The 22,917-nt window shown below is 43.4% G+C and overlaps 1 protein-coding gene across 1 annotated transcript in view; it reads left to right on the forward strand.

Annotated features, from left to right (window-relative positions):
- loxl2b (lysyl oxidase-like 2b) overlaps positions 1-5,907 on the forward strand; it is a 39,226-nt gene extending 33,319 nt beyond the window's left edge. The window contains exons 12-14 of the mRNA XM_063194911.1: positions 3,649-3,785; positions 4,496-4,607; positions 5,602-5,907. Of these exons, the coding sequence (XP_063050981.1) occupies positions 3,649-3,785; positions 4,496-4,607; positions 5,602-5,672 (320 nt within the window). The 3' untranslated portion in view covers positions 5,673-5,907. The remainder of the gene's footprint in view (positions 1-3,648; positions 3,786-4,495; positions 4,608-5,601) is intronic.
- The last annotated feature ends 17,010 nt before the right edge of the window (positions 5,908-22,917 follow it).

Consider the following 22,917-nt stretch of genomic DNA (forward strand, 5'->3'; position numbering starts at 1 on the left):
TGCCTACCAGCGGCGTGGAACAGGGGGGGAAAACCCCGACTCATTCTCAGGGCCCAGCCCACCTGGGGGGCCCACCGGGGGGCCCCTATGGAAAATGTTCTTCTTGTTTTGCTTTTTTAAACATTATTTTTACAATAATGTCAATACATGTTGGTAATTTATGCAATTCCAATGTTCTCTGGAAATACATCTGTTAAATTGGATATCCTAGCCTGCAAATAGGCTACAATATATATCAAACACCCCCATAATCAGTACGCATTGGTTTAGTCCGCCCTCTCGCGGACTTTTGATTGCACAATATGCGTAATCAACACTCACTCACTTCATTATAGGCATTAAACGCAGCAGCCGGTTAGCAATGAAAGATGTCTAAAACACCAGGCTTTCACAAAAAGAATAGAAAGGCAAGAGAGACAGGGGAAACCAGACGAAGCAACTGCTGCTGATTTCTTGCAAGAAAGGTGAGCCCAAATGTCAAAATTACCGCCTACAGTATACTGGTTATCTCATTCCCATTCCGTGTGGCCTACTGTGATAGCCGGAGTCAGATTAAAAATATAGGCCTATATATATTATTTTTTGGCTATAGCCTAATTGTGATAGTCTATTGAACCCATATTTGTCTTTGATATATTCATAACAAGTCACAAGACCAACATAGGGTCGATGTTGGTTCAAATATCCAAATAGCAAAGCTAATTTGTAAAATGAATCAAGAAAATGTCACAAACGTGAAGATGCCCCCTGTCACAGCAGATGCAAATTGTGCGAACTTGAGAAAGGTGAGCCTATTTTAGCTAGCCTAATATCCAAATGTTGAGGAAAAGCAGTTTCTCAATCGGGTTCATCACATTTGCAGATTGATTATGTCCTCGTAACGATATTAATCAACGTCAGGTTCATCAGTTGCCAATGTCAAGGTGGCGGTGCGAGCTGTCAGTCCTGAACCGTCATTCTGCTTTCATTTTGCGGTCTCAACACTCTCAATAGGAAATCTCTGGTTACTTTCCCTGGCCATCTGACAACGTCCGTTGTAGCTGAAGTGTGGTAAATTAATGACGAGATTTTGACGGGGCACCAGTCTGCGTTTTGAATGCTGCTGACGCCATTCTAATCTGCGCAAAGCGCAAGACAAAAGATAGGCAGAGTAGCCTACCTACCTCCGTGCTGAGCAGGTAGCCTATCTGCATTGAGTGCTCATGACAATTACCCTATTTAAGGTAGGCTACTGTGAAATAGTTACTGGCCAATTTAAATCTGAAACTATAGCCTATGCAGTAGCCTAATAAATAAATGATTTCTATGTGACTAGGTTCGGGGTGCCCTGACTTTAGAGGGTTGAGAATAACGGCATCAAATTCCAAACAGCGATACTTTTGTTCCAGCCTATTTTAAGCGACATTCCATAGTAAGCTTCTGCCAGTAAATCACAGCTGATTCTCTATTCCTTGCTCTCCCAAAAAAACAACTAACGGACAAATGACGTGCGGGTGCGTGCAGCGGGCCAGTGCAAGTGAATGAATGTGTGCCGCGAGCGCGTGTGTTTTCTGTTCAGGGATGCATATTGAAGAAAGTTCAGTTCTATATCAATGTCTCATGTCTCCTTATTGCACGAAATAGTAAGGCTAAATGCATTGTGAAGAGAGATTTACCAGTCTCTCTCCTCCCCCTCACACCATAGTGATGAAGTGATTAAAAGTCATCTCTATGAATATGATAGCAGACTTTTCACAACTGGTGATGTGAAAAATAAGGACATTATGTCTGTTCTGTGATAGGCTATCATATGATTGAAAATGAGGATGATTCAAGTGAAGGGGAGGAAAGCATAGGCCTAGAGGGGTTTTCTGAGGAAGGCAAGGAGGATGACAATATTCAGTCGCGCGTCTCGCGCGCGTGCGGGGGGGGGGGGGGGATGGGGGGTTGTTTGGGGGGTTGCGAGTAGGGGGGCCCATGAAAGAAGTTGTTCCTAGGGCCCCAAATTTGGTGCTACGCCCCTGGTGCCTACGCACAGACCCTATAGTTAAATTTCAAACATTAGCGAACATTGAAAAAAGATCAGACAACAACCGTCGGGTAGGTTTATGAAAGCGGAGTTGAGAAGTTCCGCGAAAATGCATCGTCACGTCTAGGGCTGGGTAAAATAATCGATTCAATCGATAATCGATCAATATCATTTAAAATTCACATAATCGATTCACAGGGCACAAAATCGATTTTTTGGTTCTTTTTCTTTTTGTTCTTTTTGTTTAATTTAGGTCTATGGAAAATACCCAGTAGGTATTAGTCAATTAGGCCTAGGCCTACTTATTACAAATTAGCAATCTGTTAACACTGTCAAGCCACAGCCCTTTGACATTTTTATATAAAAATAGGCAACAGCATCTTTTGGGGGAAATTCTGGCACCAAGAAGGGAACGGATTGAATCGATTCGGAATGAATCGAATCGAATCGAATCGAATCGTGATTAATCGATTCAAAGCCCTAAGAATCGAAATCGAATCGATACAGGAACATGGCTGCGATACCCAGCCCTAGTCACGTCAGAGAAAGATGTTTGCTATTGTGCGACAACACTACCACTATTTCATGACTGCCTAAGTGTCTTCGTCATGGATGAATGGGGAACAATGTTTTTTCCAGCCAGGATTGCACTGAAAGGCTACTCCTGTTAAAAAAAGGGCACGGGTGACCGACGCTGTGCCTGCGCGTGTGTGTGTGGGAGGGAGGGAGGGAGGGGAGGGAGAGACGCGGAGCAGATCTCGAGGAGAGATGAGGGTCGCGACTCCTGAAATACCAGGCGATTCTTTTTCAATGTTCTATGAATCTTTTGCTGAATAGCCTACATTAAATGTGTTTAAACATTTGTTTTCTTTCAAAGAACATGCGTACAATTTAATGTTGGCTTCATGTCATAGGTTACTTTAAGAAACTGCTCGAAAACGCTTGTGATATTCGGCAACGTTTGATATTGCGTGTATTCGGCCACGCATGATATTTTTTGTGCATTCTTAACAACAACAGCATTAGTTATGAAATTATGACATTAGTTATGAAGTGCGTCCTATGACGCAGTGCGTCTTGTCTGTGAAAAAAGTCATGGTCCTTGGTGGTGCGTCTTTTAACCCAGTGCGTCTTTTGGTCCCGAAAATACGGTACTCTCTATAATACTCTCTGTTTCTTTGTCATTTTTATAGTGTTCGTCTCTCTTTTCTTTCTTTCATTTCAAGCACATTGAAGGACAGTTATGTATGATAATGTGAAATAAAAAAAAATCCTATTGATATTGCTATTGCCACTCGCCATACCTTGGGGTCTTGCGCCCGGGTCTCTAAGGTACCTGCCAAATACAGTATGCATAGGAAAGTCAGTCTTGTCGGAATAGGAATGAGAGACACATTGTCAACCACATTGATGGCAACGCATTTCAGGAACAATTGGAGAGACTCCACAGGGAATGCAAGGAAATGACTTGCCTGTATGACTCCATACTTTATTATGTATAGTATGTTTTACCGTTTTTTCCTTATAGAAATACCTGGAGGTTTCCCTTGTAAATTGCATTGTAGAGAAGGAATGTATAAAGGCATTCATCCACTCCGAAAAAAATAAATGTGAATTTGATTGTGATCATGTTTTTGCAGGTATCGAGAAGAGGTATGAGTGTGCAAACTTTGGAGATCAAGGCATCACCCTGGGTTGCTGGGATACGTACAGGCACGATATCGACTGCCAGTGGGTGGACATCACTGATGTCAAGCCAGGAGATTACATATTCCAGGTAATGCATGCTGTCTTGCCTTCTTGCTGTCTTGCTAACCTTGGCTGCAGAGCATTGACTAAAAACTGAATGTTTTTATAGCTACTCCCAGATCCAGTTCAAGTATCTTGACTGGGTCTATCATCGAACAGAACACTGTCAGAAATGTGCTGCTCTGAATCTAAATGAATTTCAGTAGTGTCTGTGCCAGGATATACTAGTGGAAATATATCCTTTTAAATGCATTTGTTACCTGTATTGTTAGACTTGGCTGAATTCTTAGATTCAATACAAGTGTGTATTATTTTACTATTCATCTACAGTATATCATACTCTGTTGGAGCTCAGGTATGCTCCGTTTAAAGCCCCCTGTCTTTCATGTGTAAGATGTCTTGACCATAATTCATGAGGAAAGAGAGCCCTCTGTTGGGCTGATTTGGTATTGCTGGTAATAGAAGCATTCTACCCCCACCTACTGTTGCTACACTGAAATTAAAAGTTAATATTACTTTGTTAAAACTTTTAAAAGTTATCTGAATACTGGACAGCTCTTTAATCCCTTAGGTTTTTGTATAAAAAAACACACCCTCACATGAAAAGGAGGTCTGTTCTAAATATTTATAACAAATCAAAAACTGGACAGGGTGCTTCTGAAGTAATCTCTGCAAAAATATTAATGCAGTAACATTAAACTTTTATCATCACGACCATATATTTTCATCTCATTCTAGGTTCAACTCAATCCCAACTATGAAGTTCCTGAGTCAGACTTCTCCAATAACATTGTGAAGTGCCGAGTTCGATACGATGGCCACCGCATATGGATGTATAGCTGCCACATAGGTATGACATCACTTTAACATCACACTAATGTAAGGCCATGTATGTACTAAAAGTGTAAATAATAAGATACTGTATGTATTGCATATATTTTACATATTACACAATGTAATATATGCCTGCGATATACACAGTTTGTGCCCACATATGGGAATTAAATATTTGACTCCTCCATAACATACAGTATATCTTCACATATCACCATTTAAGTGCATACATATGTGAAATAAAATGATATCAGTGGTATTTTTCATAATGCACTATCAAAAGAAAGTAAATAAAGAAGCACTCCTCAGATTTCTTTTTTCAATTTGAATCGCCATTTCACACTGAAGAAGGGTGTAAGCCCGAAACGTCTGTGATGTGAGGCGATTAAAATTGAAAAAAGAAATCTGAGGAGTGCTTCTTTATTTACTTTCTTTTGAGAATTGAGTTCATTCATTGATGAAGTTAAGCACCCAGTGTAAAAGATAAGAAGATAAGGTATTGAGCGCGCTTCCTGATTTTTCATAATGCACTATATCATAAGATATCAATAATAATATTCAGCATAAGGGGACATTAGGGCTGTTTGGGTCAGTGGGTCAGTGATGTTTCAGCAGCAGCACACATGAGAGCTACACGACAGCCAGTGCCACTATTGTATGTGTTTTTGTTGTTGCTGTTTATTCGTTTTTAGTGGAATATCTAAAAAGCCTATTCATTGCATCATATCAACTACCAATTTCGAATTCATTTATGGGCATTAGATGTTGTTGTGTCACCTGACGCAGTGGTGTAGTCTACTTTTTTTATGGTGGGCATACTGTATATTTTAGCATTTTTTGAAGTGGGTATACTGTATGTATTTGTGCTATTCAAAATAATGGATCAATCAATTTCAAGTGGGTATACTGAAATCCCTGAGATTTAGAAGTGGGTATACACCACTGACCTGACGTCTGAGCGCCTTTGACCCATAAACACAATAGTAAACCCTCTCTGACATCCTCCACAGGTGGCTCCATGAGTGCCGAAGTGGAGGACACCTTCCCTGGTCTCCTGAGTAACCAGGTGACCCACAGGTAAAAGGAGAGCGCGGTTCAACCGAAGAACGAGGGACTCCCATCCATCATGCCCCCGTCACAGCCGTGAGCCTATCCAACGCCCCCTACAACCACTACAGCCCCTTAAGTTTTTTCTCTTGAGCACTCTCGAACTCCTCAGAGACGCAAGACATGGTACATCTCATCGTACAGTTTGTGGTACACCATCCTTTAACCTCTTCATGCAGAGCCTCCGTTACAACCTTTATTGTCCCAAATTTTTTTTACTTTCAGTCATGTCATAGCAATGTTGTTATGATGTAGCTGAGTGTTTTCAGCAGAGGGTGAATAGGCCCGTCCATGGGGCTTGTCGGCATGAGGAGGCTACACGCTGCTACTGTCACACACCGTGCCCCTGGGTGAGGACGTTTTCCTACCGAGAACTATGGATGTTCCTCCTCTACACTTTGGTGCCAAAGGGATTCGCAGCTTCATTGGATCGAGGAGTGGCTGTGTGGATGGCAGCCATTTTGCGTTCAAACAGCAGTGTCCGTTGCTATGGCGGTGAGATGAGATGTACTTGGGTTTCCTCTGAAGTCATGCTCACGTCAGACAGGGAAGGGACATCATGTGCACTTTCATTACTTATTAGAAGAAGAAGAAGAAGAAGAAGAAGAAGAAGAAGAAGAAAACAACATGTGGTTGTTGAGGCCATGTTGTGAATAGGGAAATATAATAGTCTTTTTAAAAATAATATTCATTGTATCTAAAGTATGGACAAAAAATATCATCAGCCACCAGTACATTACAGTAGGCATGCACCATTGATAGCCCTCCATGCTTTTGCAAATGATATGTACAAACCTAAAGCCAGTATTCTGAACCTCAGAGAGAGGAGGAGGAGGAGGAGGAGGAGGAGATAGAGAGGGAGAGAGCTTGAGAGAAAGAGATGGGAAATAGAGTGGTGCCCATTCAGAACAATCTGCACTGCTGATGAGATGTGTTCAGCCGATCCACAGCCCAGCACAGCACAGCACAGCAGAGAGGGTGTATGTATGCCTGTGATGGAGGGACGGAGGAGAGACTGCACATAACCACACACCCAGTAGGCACAGACACTGACATCCGGGAGTTTGTAGACCTCAAATGAAACTGTAAAGTATCTGGAATGATGCCTCTATGACAGGGGCCAAACACTTGTTCTAATGCTGGTTGAACACCCACTTGGTACGACTGTGGTGTTCAACTCAACATGTCTGTTCTGTAAAAATCACAGTATGTAGACATCTACTCATCACTTTGTCCAAACAAAAACAGGTGGCATGCCTGTGTTGTGTGGCCAGGGTGTTATCACAGCCATCATTACAGCAAGCTTTGAGTTAGTAGCAGTGCTGTAAGATCCATATATTGTTGGTTGGCGGACAGCAAAGAACATCTGTATTGTTTTATATATCATAGGAAGATAATCAAAGTCATTTAAAGACCAATTTAAATGTTTAAAATCTTTTCGTGGCGAATCGTTCTATTTTGGTTGTTATAAATGGTACAGGATGAATTACTGTATCAAAACATTATAGAGATGATTTATGAACAAGACCCATATGTACCGGTACATTCAAATGAATATATCCATCCACAATATCAATGCTCTATTGCATTTTGTATTAAGCTATTATCATGGCATTTCATCTGGACATTTTTATTTGGACAGACATATTGAATTTGACCTACTACTCATTCACTCTATCAAACAGCAACAAATCTCTTAGATTGTAGTGTATGCATCATTATTACATTTATGCTGTAGACACTGTGAAAATGCAAGCAAGGCTCAAAATGTCTGCGTCCTCCCAATCGTATTGTCTTCGGCTTTGCACTGCACTTCACCACACAGAGGAACATTCCCGCTTGTTTTCGCCTTTTTTCATAAGTAGAATATGTAAATGTAGTCATTTATTTTCAAAATGCGTGTCGCCCATTCAAGAATTTGGTGTAATAAACGTATAATTACTGATCTGAGCAAAGTACAGCATGTTCTAATCTGCAGCCAAAAATACTATCTATGGCTGATAATTCAAAATGGTGGACATGGAGAAGGTTCACCTGTTGATGTATGGAAAGTGTAAATTCCATCAGAGTCATAAGGAATACTTAGAAACAATGGTGGTAAATATTCATGAAACATAACAATTGTGAAAGGACATAAAGCTACATACTCTACCTTTAATGCATTTCTTGTTTGTTTTGGTATTTATTGATGTCAGGGAGTCTTGTCTACTTGGGAAGTGTGTCCCCTCCTCTAAATGGTGCTACCAAAGCATTGTCCTCAGTTTTTTTGAGGATACATGTCAACTGAATGACCATGTTATATACTTACTTGAATGGAGTGTAAGGATCCATGTTGTGCATTTTGTTAACTGTAATAAATAAATAAATAAATGAATACATAGCCCACACTACAATGCAGACTGGGGTTTGTGCACATGCTTGGTGGATCTCGTAAGTGTATTCCTTGAACAGTCCTTCTCTCCTAGATTGAAGAGATCTATTGTTATTGTTGTGGAGCATAACACAGCATAGTAGATTCCCGTTTAAAGTGCAGCAACACAAGTTCAAGTGCTTGACAACACTCCCCTGTTCTTATTCCCAAGACACAAGATCACAACATTCAAGCTGTATTTCCTGACTTGAGATTGTGTCCCTTTCCTGTCTTTTCACTCCCCTCCCCCATAGGCTACAGTTAGATAAATACCAACAAAATTATCCACTTAAGGGACAGACTGGCTCTCTGGAGCAGCTATTCAGGAACTGGCCAACCCCTGGGGGGAACATTTCTGTATCAATCCCCTAATGAATAATGTCATCCTTGAACCACACTGCCATCAAGTGGGTCGGCATGTGTATTGCATTTTTTTCAATGTGTCCGCGAACCATTATTGAAGCTCTGATGTCTACTGAAAGAGGTCACCTTATTAAAAGGAGACATTGGACAGATTAAGTATTCATTTCTATATCTGACACTTCCATTGTCCACTTTTGCTTTCGCTAAGCCCTGTAAGCCTCACTGCTCAGGTGGAATGAGCATTAACCCTGAGACATCGGCAAGTCAGCTTGTGTGAAAGGGGGCAGACTCGACTCGCAGACGGCTACGAATGCCAACCATTAGAGCAAGACCTCAAGGGCAAAGTCAGAAGTATGATAATCAGCCATGTGACTAGCAGAACAAGGGCACGCAAGGCACTTTCCCAAGAGCAGGCGAGAGCAGCGAGGCGGCTTCCCTGGGGCCTTTGGCATCAACACTGAGAGACAATTACCTTTGTGCAGATATGAATCACTGGGCCATTACAGGAAGCCTGTTATTTCACCTTTAATGTAATTCGGTTGGGTAGCGCTGTTGAAAGTCAGGGCCTATTCTCCTCGTGTCCCGGGCAAGTAAAATAAATCAATATAAAGTTTACAAGAGCCGTGAACGTAACCTTTCAGATGAGCATAAGCTCAATTTTTGGTAATTAATGGAAACCCAGAAAAATGTAAACAAATAAAATGTAATTTAGCAAATAATATAATTGCCCAACATGTCAGTAGATGTTTATCTTTCTCATAACTGCCTGTCATCTCTGTTATCCTTAGTTCAGTTGGCACCAAGGGTGTGTGTGTGTGTCTGTGCGCCTGTGCGTCTGCCTGTCTGCGTCTGTGTGTGTGTCTGTCTGAGCGTCTGTCTGTCTGTGTGCATGTGTGTGTGCGTGCGCGCGTGTCTATGTCTGTCTGTCTGCGTCTGTGTGTGTGTCTGTGCGTCTGCGTTTGTGTGTGTGTGTCTGTCTGTCTGTGTGTGTGTGTCTGTGCGTCTGTGTGTCTGTGTCTGTGCGTCTGTGTGTGTGTCTGTCTGTGCGTCTGTCTGTCTGTGTCTGTGTGTGTGCGTCTGTTTGTCTGCATCTGTGTGTGTGTGCGCGCGCGTGTGTGTGTGTGTGTGTGTGTGTCTCTGCGTCTGTGTGTCTGCGTCTGTGTGTGTGTGTGTGCCTGTGTGTCTGTGTGTGTGTGTGTGTGTTTTCCTGGTGCAGTAGAACCTGTTTCCACCTTCATATTTTCGGGCCCCGGCAGGCAGCAGACGCTCAGCTCAACAGCCCCCTCAGACAGACACGTCTGTTTACATTCCAGGCCAACGTATGTATATGTATAGAAATGTTTTGGCAGACAGGGACGACGCTGGTATTAATCCGTGCGCTGCACTCTGCTCCTTCAGACCTCTATCTGTGGCATAAACAAACAGGGATGTGCAATTGAGATGAATAATGACTGCCCATCATCCCCATCTCTGTAAACACGGCACCCAGAAGGCATGGTGGCGGGCAGTGCCGGAGTGGACCAAAGTTGACTCGGGCATTTTTGTCATTCACACACACACACACACACACACACACACACACACACACACACACTGTAGTCACTGTAGTCCACTAAGGATGCACCAATATACCAACCTGGCAGGGGTCCGTTTCTCGATTATTGTCGTTGCTAACCGTCTTAAGACCGTCTTAAGACGTAACACCATTCCTAGATTTAGTGGTAAGCGTCGCTGTCAAGATGCAGTTGAGTTTGACGACGATAGCAAAGACGCTTTCGAGAAACGGACCCCAGGTCTCTATGGGAAATTTGGTATAATAATAATACATTTAAAAAAAACACATCGGCCCCTGAGGACTTTCAGCCCACTGGGAGAATGCCCTGTATTCGAGGTTACCGGTCCAGCTCTGGTGTCGAGCCGTGTGTAATTCTTTGTTTAATAATGACAAGGCCGTGGCCTTTGGATGCTGAACTTTGGCCCGTTCCAGAATTTATGTTAAAATGCTCTTGAGTCTAGTAGACGTTTTAAACATCTTATGATGGCGACTGAAGGAAATGTCTGACTGACAGAGAGGTGTTTTAGATGGCTTTGACAACGAGTTGGATTGTGCTGTGTGTGGTTTCGTGCTCTATCCAAGTGATTTCTGCCAAATTCTTTCACAATTCTCTCCAATGTACTAGATTCAGGTGTCTGTGACGTGACATTGAGCCAACGTTTGTTTCACATCAAACCAATGTGAAACCAAAAGAAACTTTTAAGTGACCTTATTTTTAAGTGACTTTTACACTTGTCATGGATGCATTTGACCTTAATCGGTATAATACTTAACAATGACCTGCAACCGCAAGCTTGATTTGCAATTGCAAAACACTTTTATTGCATATTTTATGTTTTTCATAGCATGAAATCGGGGAGATATGCCTGTCTTCACCTATTAACAATGTGTGTTCAAACCTCTGGTGCTCCGAGCAAAGAGGTGGAAAAAGTAAAGTGTGGTTTTGAATTCAACTCCCCTGTGGTGTTGCGTTGGAAACGCTAATGAAAATGGTCAGTCATTCATGCGCGGAGCCGCATGTCAGCACAGCACACTGGCCCTGACAGTACAGGCCGGGCCGGGCGAGAGCGGGTTACATGAGAAAGCCCTGTCACTTTCTATCCTTTAACTAGGCTGTCGGAGCCAAAGCCAGCCGCAGACCCCGCAGGGCAGGACAGGGGGAGAGCTCTCTCTCTCTCTCTCCTTCTCTCTCCCTCTCTCTCTCTCTTTCTCTCTCTCTCTCTCTCTCTCTCTCTCTCTCTCTCTCTCTCTCTCTCTCTCTCTCTCTCTTTCTATTTCACTCTTTCTCTCTCTGTTTCACTCGCTTGCTATCACTCTCTCCATCTTTCTCTTTCTCTCTCCATCTCTCTTCTCTCTTTCACTCTCTCTTCCTCTCCCTCTTTCCCTCTCTCTCGTTTTCTCACTCTCCTTTCTCTGCCCACCCCTCTCTCTGCTTCTCTCCACATCCAAAAACACCACTGTGGTGTGTCAGGGGTTAGAAGAGGAAGCGGCAACATTTCAAGCCAGCTGCAAACAATCTTAAAAATGGGTTTCTTCTTAATTCCAAGTGGAATGAAAAGATGAAATTTAAATTTTGTCTTCTTTACTTACAGTTACTTAAGGTCTAACTTTTAACCACAGATTCAGAAGTGTCAAAATGATATAAATCAGTTGTATCTTTTTTAAATAACCTGTCTGCGGCAGTGGTTTAATGATTACCTATAGATAGGCTATCAGATTCATCTAATTTCCTGTTGGGGTCATTCCTTGCACAATGCTGTCAATGCCTATGTAAAACTTTCAATGTGATGGAAATTTTTGTTCAACAACTTTCCATCATTTCTGATTTTGATGAGCAGTAGATTAGGGTAAGGTTATTAAGAGTGGGAAAGGAAAATGATTACTCAGCAAAAAAAACAAAAACGTATTAATGACTTGCAGATGGATTTCCAGCATCCATCCTCCCACTTAGACAATCTGGCAAGTTTTGTTTGGCTGCTGTCAGTTAATTTGTCAAAGGATTAGCATTAAATAAATGCAGGGAGTGAGTGTGAATCATTTCCAAAAAGCTTAATCTATTTATTTAAAAGTTTTCTACTGGATGTTGTGCTCTGCTTGATAGCAATTAAGTCATGGATGCCATCAACTCATCCTACTGTATATTAGATTTGAATGTTCTCAGATTAGTCTTCCGTCTACAACATCACATTAGTTTGTGTGAATTGTGGTTGCCCTTTTGTAACAGCACTTTTCTTTCCAGATATGACCAACTGCTTTTAAAGGGACACTGTGCAGGAAATGGTCATAAAAGGTACTGCAACTATGTTGCTCATTGAAACTGGGCTGCCTATTGCCAAATTTGATCTTTACATGAAAGTTTACTCAATAATAAACAAATATTTTTTAGTATGGTCCAAGTACAGTCATTTTTGCAGCTAAAAATGGCTATTTTTGGAAATTCAAAATGGTGGACCATTTGTGTTGTGCTTTAAAACAGACCAAGTGTGATGTGCTTTAAAACAGCTGATGTTGTGGAGGTGTGACATTCCTAAAGCACGTCACACTTCAACATCCGTGACCCTCTGATGAAGATGGGAGTTTCACTGTCGAAAAATGTCAGGCAAAAGATCAAAACTTTTACATGTCTGCAACAAAAGAAACTTGAAAATTTGACATAGGCCTAACTGTAACGGCCTGTTCCCACTTTGACGGCCATTTGACGCTCATAAACGCGACGCGCCTCCCTTTGTTGACGGAATGCTTCTTGTCGGAGCACATGCAGGGGCGTGACAGAGTACACTGAACAGGAATATCTCTTTCTGTCTTTCTACACGTCTATATCGATTAAGCAAGCTAACCAGCGATAGTAACATCAAAGTCTGCCCTTACCTAACTGTGGACATGTGTTTACTTCACACATTTCATAGCCCTCACGTAGTTTTGAATGTCGTCAAAATGTACATAATCCTTTGAACATAAGCACAAAGACCTTGCACTTCATAGTTTCTTGTAGTGTATGCATCTTACATTAAAATGTATGATAACCAGTCATAAAACTACTTTTAAGCAGCAAAACATAGCCCTTGGTTTCATGGGAATTCCTCATGTACTCGACAATCAGTGGATAACGCTAGGCGTTGGCCGCGAGTAATTAGCATAAAGTAGAAGGGAGCTGAACTTTTTTGACGCGCGTCAACTGTCAAAGTAGCCGCACCGCGTATCCCAGAAGCCTTTGCGAGGGCGTCGCCGCTTTCCATTGAAAATGAATTGAAGGCGTCGGCGTCAACGCGCTCGCCGGCAAAGTGGGAACGGGCCGTAAGACATAATGAACATCATACATCTATACGGTAGAGTAATGCTTCACATTATGGTCTCAGAGGGACCTAAGGGACTGAAACCCTCCTTTGATGTAAATGCATCTGTTTTGCAAACATTAATACTGAAATGTAGCTCTACAATGTTTTTATCCATTCAACTGCTCGCTGTCATGCTGGCTGCAACTACTGTGCATGAAAATATCATAATGAGACTGTGTGTGTATGTGTGTGGGGGGGGGGGCACATGAGGAAAGGGGGTTTTGAGTGGTGTGTGTGTGTGTGTGGTGGGGGGCTGTATTGAAGGGCCTCCCTTGCATCACTCTGAATTCATCTTAATGAGTTATTGCCTCGTCGGCACTGATTTACAAACACTCATGATAGTTTTACTGCAGGTTACAATGCAATTGCATTCATTGCATGTAGTAAAACATGAAAGCACTAGGAGTCTCTGCACATATTCTTCTTTGACTATTCACCCTCTAAAACCCATCAGATAAACATCTGTTTAAACCATGCAACAAAATAAACACAGACACAAACACATGAACGCAACAAATATGCAAAGCAAAGAAACGTGCTGTTTGTGGTTAATTTTTAAACATACAGGAAGAGAATCTGCCTTCCTTTGATGCTATTTTCTTGTACGGCTTGTTTTCTGCACGTCTCCGCTACTCTGCTGCACGTCTCCGCTCAGCTCCTCGCACCCCCATGTGGGGTAAGAGTGAGTGTGCCGAAGAACACAGAGCCGGGTCCTTCTGGACCACTGAGCAGACTCCAAGACACGCTCTCCTGTTCTCCAGGAATTTCACAACAGCAATTGCAGAGCGACCTGGGAAGCCGACAGTGGGGGAGGACAAAGGGACCGGTTGTCCTGGGCCCCAGGGACAGGAGAGAGGGGGCCCAGAATTGAGTTCTCATTACATTGTAACAACAAGATGTTACAGTGCATTATTAAAACGGTAGAGAGAATCATTGGCTGCCAACTACCCACACTTGAGGAGATCCACCATACACGCTGCACAAACAGAGCATTAAACATCCTTAAAGATCACACACACCCTGGTCACAGGCTCTTCACCATGCTACCATCTGGCAGGCGCTTTAGGACTCTGCGTGCCCGCACTACGAGAATGAAGGACAGCTTTTATCCAACTGCCATTAGACTCTTGAACGCAATACGTCACCTGCCCCCCCTCAATACTTCAGGACTATCGATACTGTGAGATGCACATAGATTTTTATGGATTTGTATATATTATTTATTTACTGTTAATATGTATTTTATTTTGTGGGCATTTGTGGGTTGCTACTAAGCACAATCTCGCTATATTTGTATAGTGACAATAAAAGTCTACTCTCTACTCTCTCTCTCATTGCATGTATTGGGCGGGTTGGTGGGTGGGTGGTGATGAGTGTGGACCTTTCAGATGACTTTGTCCTGGCCTGGGCCTGGCTGAAGCTGTGAGCAGCCCCTGCGGAGGACGAGTCGTTCTTCAACGTCTTCCATTCCACTGTGGGTAATCTTTGTTCTCCCTTTAATTAGAATCAGGAGCATGTAATTTGAACCAACTTTTTTGTTGGCCTGAGATGCTGACTAGGCCTTGAAATAAATGAGTGGACCATGTGCCTTCTGCTGACTACGTGAATCTCTCTTATGTTTTCTGGCTGGCAGAGAACGTCACATAAACTGATAAACCTGGGGTGAATTTCTCAAAACCAAAGTTGCTAACTACATTAGCTACTTTGCTGTTTTCAATGCATTTTCCCATTGGCAACTACCGAAGTTGCTAACAGGCTAACAACTTCTCTTTTGAGAAACTCACCCCTGATTTGCTCCGAATGGCACGGACGTGAGCCGTGAATGCGTCTCTTCTCGGATAAGATGCAAAATTTGTTTTGCAAGAGCTTTTTTTTCTCTGAGAGATCGCCAAAACAGACAAGCGCTTGCTACAGTCAGTTGAGCAAAGAATGGCGGAGCTACTGAAGGACCACCCAGCTCTGAGAGAGGTTGAGTTTTAGATGACAGACCTTAAATGTCGACACACACACTTTCAGGGATGCAGTTTAAATGCATTTCATAAACCACCCCGACAGCTGCCGTCAGACCTGTGAAGAGCAAACCATTCAGTGCATCCTTTGATGTGGGCTCCGTCCACGAGATTGCGCTGATCTGAAAGAGAGCACATCAATGCCTGGACCCTTACCAAAGGCTGTTATGGGCAAACTATGGCTCTCAAGCATGAAGGTTCAAATCAGGATAAAGACCACCACTATTTACAGGACAGTAATGCTTGCCATGCACTCCTGCTGGCCAAGGAGTGATATACAATGGACCAGTGGGTTAAAACAGCATATTCTCACGCCACTGTTTGGTGCTGGGTTTCAGCTGTACGTTCCATCTTGTGTTTGGATTTGCCTGATGTAGCATTGGGCAGAGATCCAGGTTCAAGTGTCTTTGGAGCAGAACGATCAAGATGGATAATCTGCTTTAATCTGCTTCTGCTTTATCGTTGACAAAGTAACAAAACACACACACACACACACACACACACACACACACACACACACACACACACACACACACACACACACAGACACACACACACACACACACACACACACACACACACGCACGCACGCACACACACACACACACACACACACACAGGTCTTACCTTATTTCATTAAATCTTGTATAATGGGCAGTAGGCCCTACTTAGTTCTACATAGGCCTAGGTAGAATCATTTGGGGCAGTCGTGGCCGTTGTGGCCCAATGGTTAGGGAGGTGGTCTTAAGATCAGAGGGTTGCAGGTTTGAATCCCACCTTTTCATTCTCCCTACACCTCCATCCATGTCTGAAGTGCCTGTGAGCAAAGCATCTAACCCCACTTTGCTTCAGAGACTGTAACCAGTATCCTAAAAAGAACTGGAAGTGTCTTTGGATAAAAGTGTCATGTATGTTATGCAATGTAAGACAATGTAATGTACTGTAAGTTCAGACCATCTACTGTAGGGACAAAGAGGTCAGTTGTCCCAGGCCCAGGGAGAGGGAAGGCCCAGGATTGGGTCCCCAATACATATGCATTGAATGGGGTAGCCTTTCCGATTACTTTGTTCCAGGCCCAGCCAAAGCTGTCAGCGGCCCTGACTGTATCAATTACTAACATTTCTCTCATATCAACTTCAGGCTCTCATCAAGGTCTATTAACTGAATCAGTCTGAAGATTGAACCTAAAAGAAGACACACTGCTCTTTATTGCAGAGAAGTCACTCAGTAGGATATAAACTAAGTTCAATGCAGCCTGGCTACTGATGGATCTACTTCCATCTACCTTTGAGAGTACAGTCAACTTTTTAAAAAAAGGTTCTTTTTTGCAGTCAGTTGCTTTCATACCACATTCTCAACCAGACGTTGTGTTTAATCAAGTAACGACTTTCAGTACTGCTATTGAATTTGCACACCTACCCATGATATCCAGCAAGCTCTGGGTGGTCCATACCCTGTCATGCCCTAACATTCCCTTAGGTCAGTGTTTCTCAACCTTTTTTTAGGCGAGGCACCCTTTCAATTCATGAAAAATTTCAAGGCACCCCAAACCAACAAGCCGTAACATGGCATCGTATCCGATACCACACAAGCGTATAAAAGTAACACATTTGGAAACAAATGGCAGATGAAAGATTCCACTGACTACCATTAACTTATCAATTTAGACAAATATGTATTATATTAAACAATTTATTTGTCAGCCACGTTTCCGCAGCACCCCTGAGGGGGGTCTGCGGCACCCCTGTTGAGAAACACTCCCTTAGGTATCACAGAGGAGCACTTTGTTGTGATTGTAATACCAGTGCTGAGGTCCTGATAGCTGTAGTTTAGTTCAGTCCAGCAGCAGCAGTTGACATAGGACACAATATTATCCTAAATTGGTGATAGACAATGGTAGTAGCCTACATAGTCCTACACAGCACACAGTCCTACACAGCATGACAACTAGTCAACCAAAATAACACTTGCAACAGCACAGCTCATCATGGCACGTTCGTAAGACGGCCTAAAAAAGGGCAATTTGTCAGTAGCATTCTAGTGTCAGGAGTTGAGCCGTACTAGTTGACATGCATTACACCTTACTGTAGTACACCTTCAAGGCAGAGTACATTGTCTTTCATCCATCAATACAGAGACCGTTTCGAGAATGATTAGATAAGAAGTCCATTCATCAGATTCAATGAAGGACTTAATCAGTCCATTAGTCCCACTTTCAGTTTGGCCAGAGAGATGCAGAGAGTATAGGACTAAGGCAGGATCGATGGTCTCAGGCCCAGGGCCAAATGCAGTGTTGCCAGATTGGGCTGGAAATCATCGGCTTCATCTGGCAACCCTGGCCAAATGCTGGAAATCTATCGGAAATCCTGCAGGCCACATTCTGGTATCACATCCTGGTATCACCGTACCTCCTGTGGCACACTGTAATAGCAGGGCTGTAGTACTCGAGTTTTTTTATGGACTTGAACTTGTCTCGGACTCGGTATTGTTTGTACTCGGACTTGTCTTGGACTCGGACAATGGTCTTGCCAAATTGGGCTTTTTGACTCGCCCGGGTCTGTTATTATTATTTTTAGAACACTGGCCATCATAGATTGTAAAGTGGAGCTTGAAATCCAATAACAAACAAGTTTTTCTTCACATCCATGCCATATAGGTTATATTCTAAGGTTCACACTATTGTCATTCATCATTTTCATTGATTCACACGGACCGACGTGTGACTAGGCCTTGACCTGGACTCTAATCTTTTTGAAATCGGTCTTGTCTCGGACTCGAACCTCTTTGGTCTCGGACTCGTCTCGGACTTGACTATTCTGGTCTTGGACTTGTCTTGGACTTGTCTTGGACTCTACAAAGGTCGACTTGACTACAGCCCTGTGTAATAGACATCGAAAAGTTAACTACCACAGTACTACAATACTATGACGTAACACAGGGCCTTTAGCAATGCACTATGTCTTCATTGGCATTGGTCATTGGCATTCTGGTAACAGCGTGTCTTAGCGTGGGTTAATGTGACTATGCCACCGGACACAACTTAGAGGCTAGCCAACTGGGGGGGACAAAAGGGTAAGTTGCCTCGGGCCCAGAGAGCGGGGGTGGGGAGTAGGGGGCGGAATTGGGCCCTTGGTTTGTCTGGTAAACACCAGTGAGATCGTCTGGGGACAACCCATGCAATTTCTTGTAGGAAAGATGTGATTTACGATTTGCCTGTCCATGGCCGTTTATTGGGCGTTATGAATGTGTCATTTGGCATATACGCAGCCCATAGCCAATTGTGTCAGTTGCATCTATTCAAACAAACTGCAGTCATCATCTGTCCAACCCTTCCTGCTCTCTGATTGGAGCCCAAGATGTGGTACCCTCGCAAAGGGATGGAATCCATGCTGTCTTTCAGGCTGGTAGTGGCCTGAGGGGTGCAAGCAGTTACCTGAATTGCCTGTTGGCTAGGCACTGTGCACTTCTGTCTGCATGGATCTCCTTCTAACAGATTATTCAGGACAGTGTTGGAGAATCACACACAAAAGTGTGGCTATAGGGCTGGTTGGATTTAGCTAGGCAAGATACGAAATTCAAAACACTGTTCAAAATCTAATGTTCACAGTCTGCTACTTCACATCTTCTCTTCTATTATGTATTTCAGTAACATTGTAGGTCCCGAATTGGCTGTCTTAATCTACTAGTTGTTATGATGAGAGTTATCCAGTCTGCTCAACAGTTAGCTTCTACAGAGAGAGTAGAGAGAGGTTCCATTGGTCCATTGTTTCCGGGTTCTATTATTGGGGGGGAAATCCCTCTTTATGCAGACCTAGGCAGACCTAAGGACTGTTCTATTCAATGCTAGGAGCATTATGACACGGCACGCCCCTTTAGGCAGACCGGAACCTGGTCACGCTAGGTGCCCATAGAACAAATATGAAAGTATTGTGTACAGTAGGCTACGTAAAAGGAGGGAGCCTGTTTGCCACAGGACGTGTGCACAGTTAAGAAGCAATTTGTGGCTGTAGTAGCGTCAGCAGCATACCTTTTGTGTTGTGACTCGAGAGCTCTGTCAGAACAGAGATTTGTCCTCACTAGGCTACAGAACCACACAATGTTGGCCTGTTATATTAATTGATCCTAATTTCTGAAATTATCTCAATTTGTGTTCAACTACCTCTATTTGTTTGGAGATTTTGAACAGTTCCATTTGTTGAAATGAAATAAGTTATGCCATTATAATGAGCTGTGACTGGAGAACTCCGTAAACAAAAAGGCTCTTTATGACAGTAGTTGTTTTTACAGGTATGTCTAGTTGTTTTTATGGACCTGCCTACCATACTGTTTATACAGTTAATCTGAAGCAGAAACTGATCTTGAAACTGTAATTGAAATACCTCTGCTCAGGGCAGCTGACAAGGGGGGACCACGGGGTCAGGTGTCCCGGGCCCAGGGAGATGGGGGGCCCCATAATTGGGTCCTCATTACATGTAATGTATTGGGTGGGGGGGCCCTTTCCAATTGCTTTGTCCTGGGCCCAGCTAAAGCTGTCAGCGGCCCTGCCTCTGCTTACTAATCCATCCATCCCCACCCTTCGGCATCCTCAACTCATCTTTACATTCCAAACATTTGTGCTCTTTTTACATGGTGACTTTTTTCTGTCTGTCTGGTTTTCTGTGTCAATGACTATGCACACTCCCAGGACCAATGACTTTATTTAAGGATTTTTAAGATTCAGCTGTGCAGTCGGATGCAGCTGTTGTGATTTGGTGATTTGTGGGTACAGGTGGGACAGGGGCCCAACAGGGGTGGTGAGTGGGGGGGGGCAAAGGGGTCAGTTGTTTCAGGCCCAGATTTGGGGTACCCAGAAGACTTTGTCCCGGAGCCAGCAGAAGCTGTCAGCCTTCCTGCATACGTACATTAGGTATATATGACGCAATGTGCTATGACGCTCAGACGAAGAGAATTGCTCTCCTTATGATGAATGAACATTCTGTTTTAAGCCAGAAGGTAGCCTACTTTTTATTTTATTACAGGCCTATATTGACACATTGAATGCAACGTAATGTCTTTACATGCCCTACAAGACAAATGTGATGTGATAATCACTGTCTCTTGACAAGATAATGCCAATCAAAATTTGAAAGAATTTATGAGTTACCTTCAGGCGAACTTTAGCAGTAGTTATGATAAAGCAGAATTTTGGCACTGCAGGCCTTATAGGTTGCATGCATGTAGTATGTTTTATTATTGTTTTCATTACATTACATTTAGCAAATTATTTTATCCAAATCGACTTAGAAATGAGGACATAATCAGCAGCATACAAGACCTGCAGAAACACAGAGGGCACAGCGGGTTAGTCTGTGAGAGCTCCTTCTTTTGTTAAGTGCATAAGAACATGGTTAAGTGCATAATAAATCCAAACACAGACTTAAATCCATAAACACAGAAGTAGTTGTACTGTTCAACATGACTGTCAAGTAACAGAAAATCCAATGATTGAAGCAATAATAAAGACGCCATGAGAACAACAACATCCCGGGTTACACATGCAAACACAGTAGTGTAAGCTCACAACAAGGCACTTTGCGGTTCCAGGCAAAGATGCGAGGCCAGGTAAGGTCTGATGCAACAGTAAGCTTCGACGCCTGTGCTTAACAGGCCATTGAGTCATGATTATACTCCATAACTGTCCTGTAATCTATCAACAGGTAATGCTTGGCAGCGCATTCAAAATAAACCACTGTGTCTCGCACAAAAGCAATCAAAAGCAAGGAACATTCCTGCGCGTGGCTCTTGCCAAATGGGCTTCGTATTTCCAAGAAGGGCAGAGCAGCATGACTCGATATATTTTGTAATTTTAGTGTCCCTATTCATCACTGTCACAGGTCATTTGCAAAACTGAGTTATGATTGTCAGACAGTGTTTTGAGTAACTACCGTTGCTTTAAGTCTAAAAAAACAACCCTCACACTCGGATGAAACTGAATATGTCGTGTACATTGTCTCGGCATGACTAAAATCTTTCGTCAAAGCATCTGAAGTGCAATTTTGGTGTCAGTGCAGCAGGACAAGCATTTAAAAAGTGATTTATGATGGAGGAAAGCGTTCAAACAGTCAGAGACATAAAGGAAACAACTGTAATTTTGATAAATAAGAAGCATTTAATGGGACGTTGTACTTAGTTTATGTTCTTTGTCACATTTGATGAGGGAAAAACAGTTGTAAACTTTGCAAAACAGAGCTGCGTCTGAATGCCTGCATGCACGCCAAAGTCTGGTTTCTGCCTCATCAGTAATTTCTTTCAAGGTGTTCCCTGAGACGACAAGAAAACACTCCCTTCTCTTTTGGGTCCAAAATGTTAAATGTGAAATTGAGAGTTTTCCCAGGCTCTGGCCAAAAAGGCCTGAGACAATTAACAATGGAGTATTTCAATGGACATTTTAATGGAGAGAAACCTAGGGTCAAGTGGCAGCGAGTAACACTATTTCAGTCCCCCTTTTCAGCAGCCAAAGGAGAAGGGGGAAAGTCTCCCAGCATGGTTTTGTGACTCGGCCCGGCCTCGCGAAGAGACCCCTGTCAGCTAGAGCACAACAGGAACAATTAAGCGGGTTTGAAAGACCACCCTCGCATTACCTTTACAATGTGCACTAAACATATATGCCTTTGTGCTCCCTGCCCCTTCTTAGCTGCTCTGCTCGACACTTGAGTCCCCCGGACCAGTTTCACAACCTACAAAAGCCCCCTTCACCTCCCTCCCTTCCAATCACATAGGACATAGGACTTACCAGCCCATAGAGAGAGGAGGGGGGGGGGCAGATATAGGAACAGTGAGAGTGACAGTGACAGAGGAGGAGAGAGAGAGAGAGAAAGAGAGAGAGAGAGAAAGAGAAAGAAAGAGAGAGGAGAGCTCTACAGTGCAGCTCATCCATAGCCAGTTGAGTTTTGTCAGCATAAATCATGCTGTGCTGTGCTGTGCTGTGCTGTGCTGTGCTGTGCTGTGCTGTGCCGTGCTGTGCCGTGCTGTGCCGTGCCGTGCCGTGCCGTGCCGTGCTGTGCCGTGCTGTGCTGTGCTGTGCTGTGCTGTGCTGTGCTGTGCTGTGCTGTGCTGTGCTGTGCTGTGCTGTGCTGTGCTGTGCCTTTGCTCTGGTCACTCCTGTGAAGATGTATTCAGTTTCCCTTCCATGGAGGGGCCAGTGGCCACGACACTAGCGGGGGCCAGAGGGAGCTGCCATAAAAGCTGCCAGAGTGGCTGGCCGTTAAGCAGCATGTGTTCTGGATGACTGGCCCAAATGGTGCTCATTAGGAGGGCTCAATGGTGCTGGATGGAGCTGCTCCGGGGCCATTCATTCATACACATGGAGAGACAGATGCAGAGGCAGGGCCAGAGCCAGAGGCAGGGCGAGGCCTGTCAGCCTTGCTTTCAGTCAAGGCACCAACCGAAAACCTAAACAATGGCCACCGCTGGACAGCGCAAGGAAGGAACTCAAAACCGACTCTTCATCCAGACCCATGTCTCATTCTAATGCTGAATCTGTCTGTCTGTCTGTCTTCATGCCTGCC

This window comes from Engraulis encrasicolus, chromosome 3 (genome assembly GCF_034702125.1).
Source record: "Engraulis encrasicolus isolate BLACKSEA-1 chromosome 3, IST_EnEncr_1.0, whole genome shotgun sequence".
NCBI lineage: Eukaryota > Metazoa > Chordata > Actinopteri > Clupeiformes > Engraulidae > Engraulis > Engraulis encrasicolus.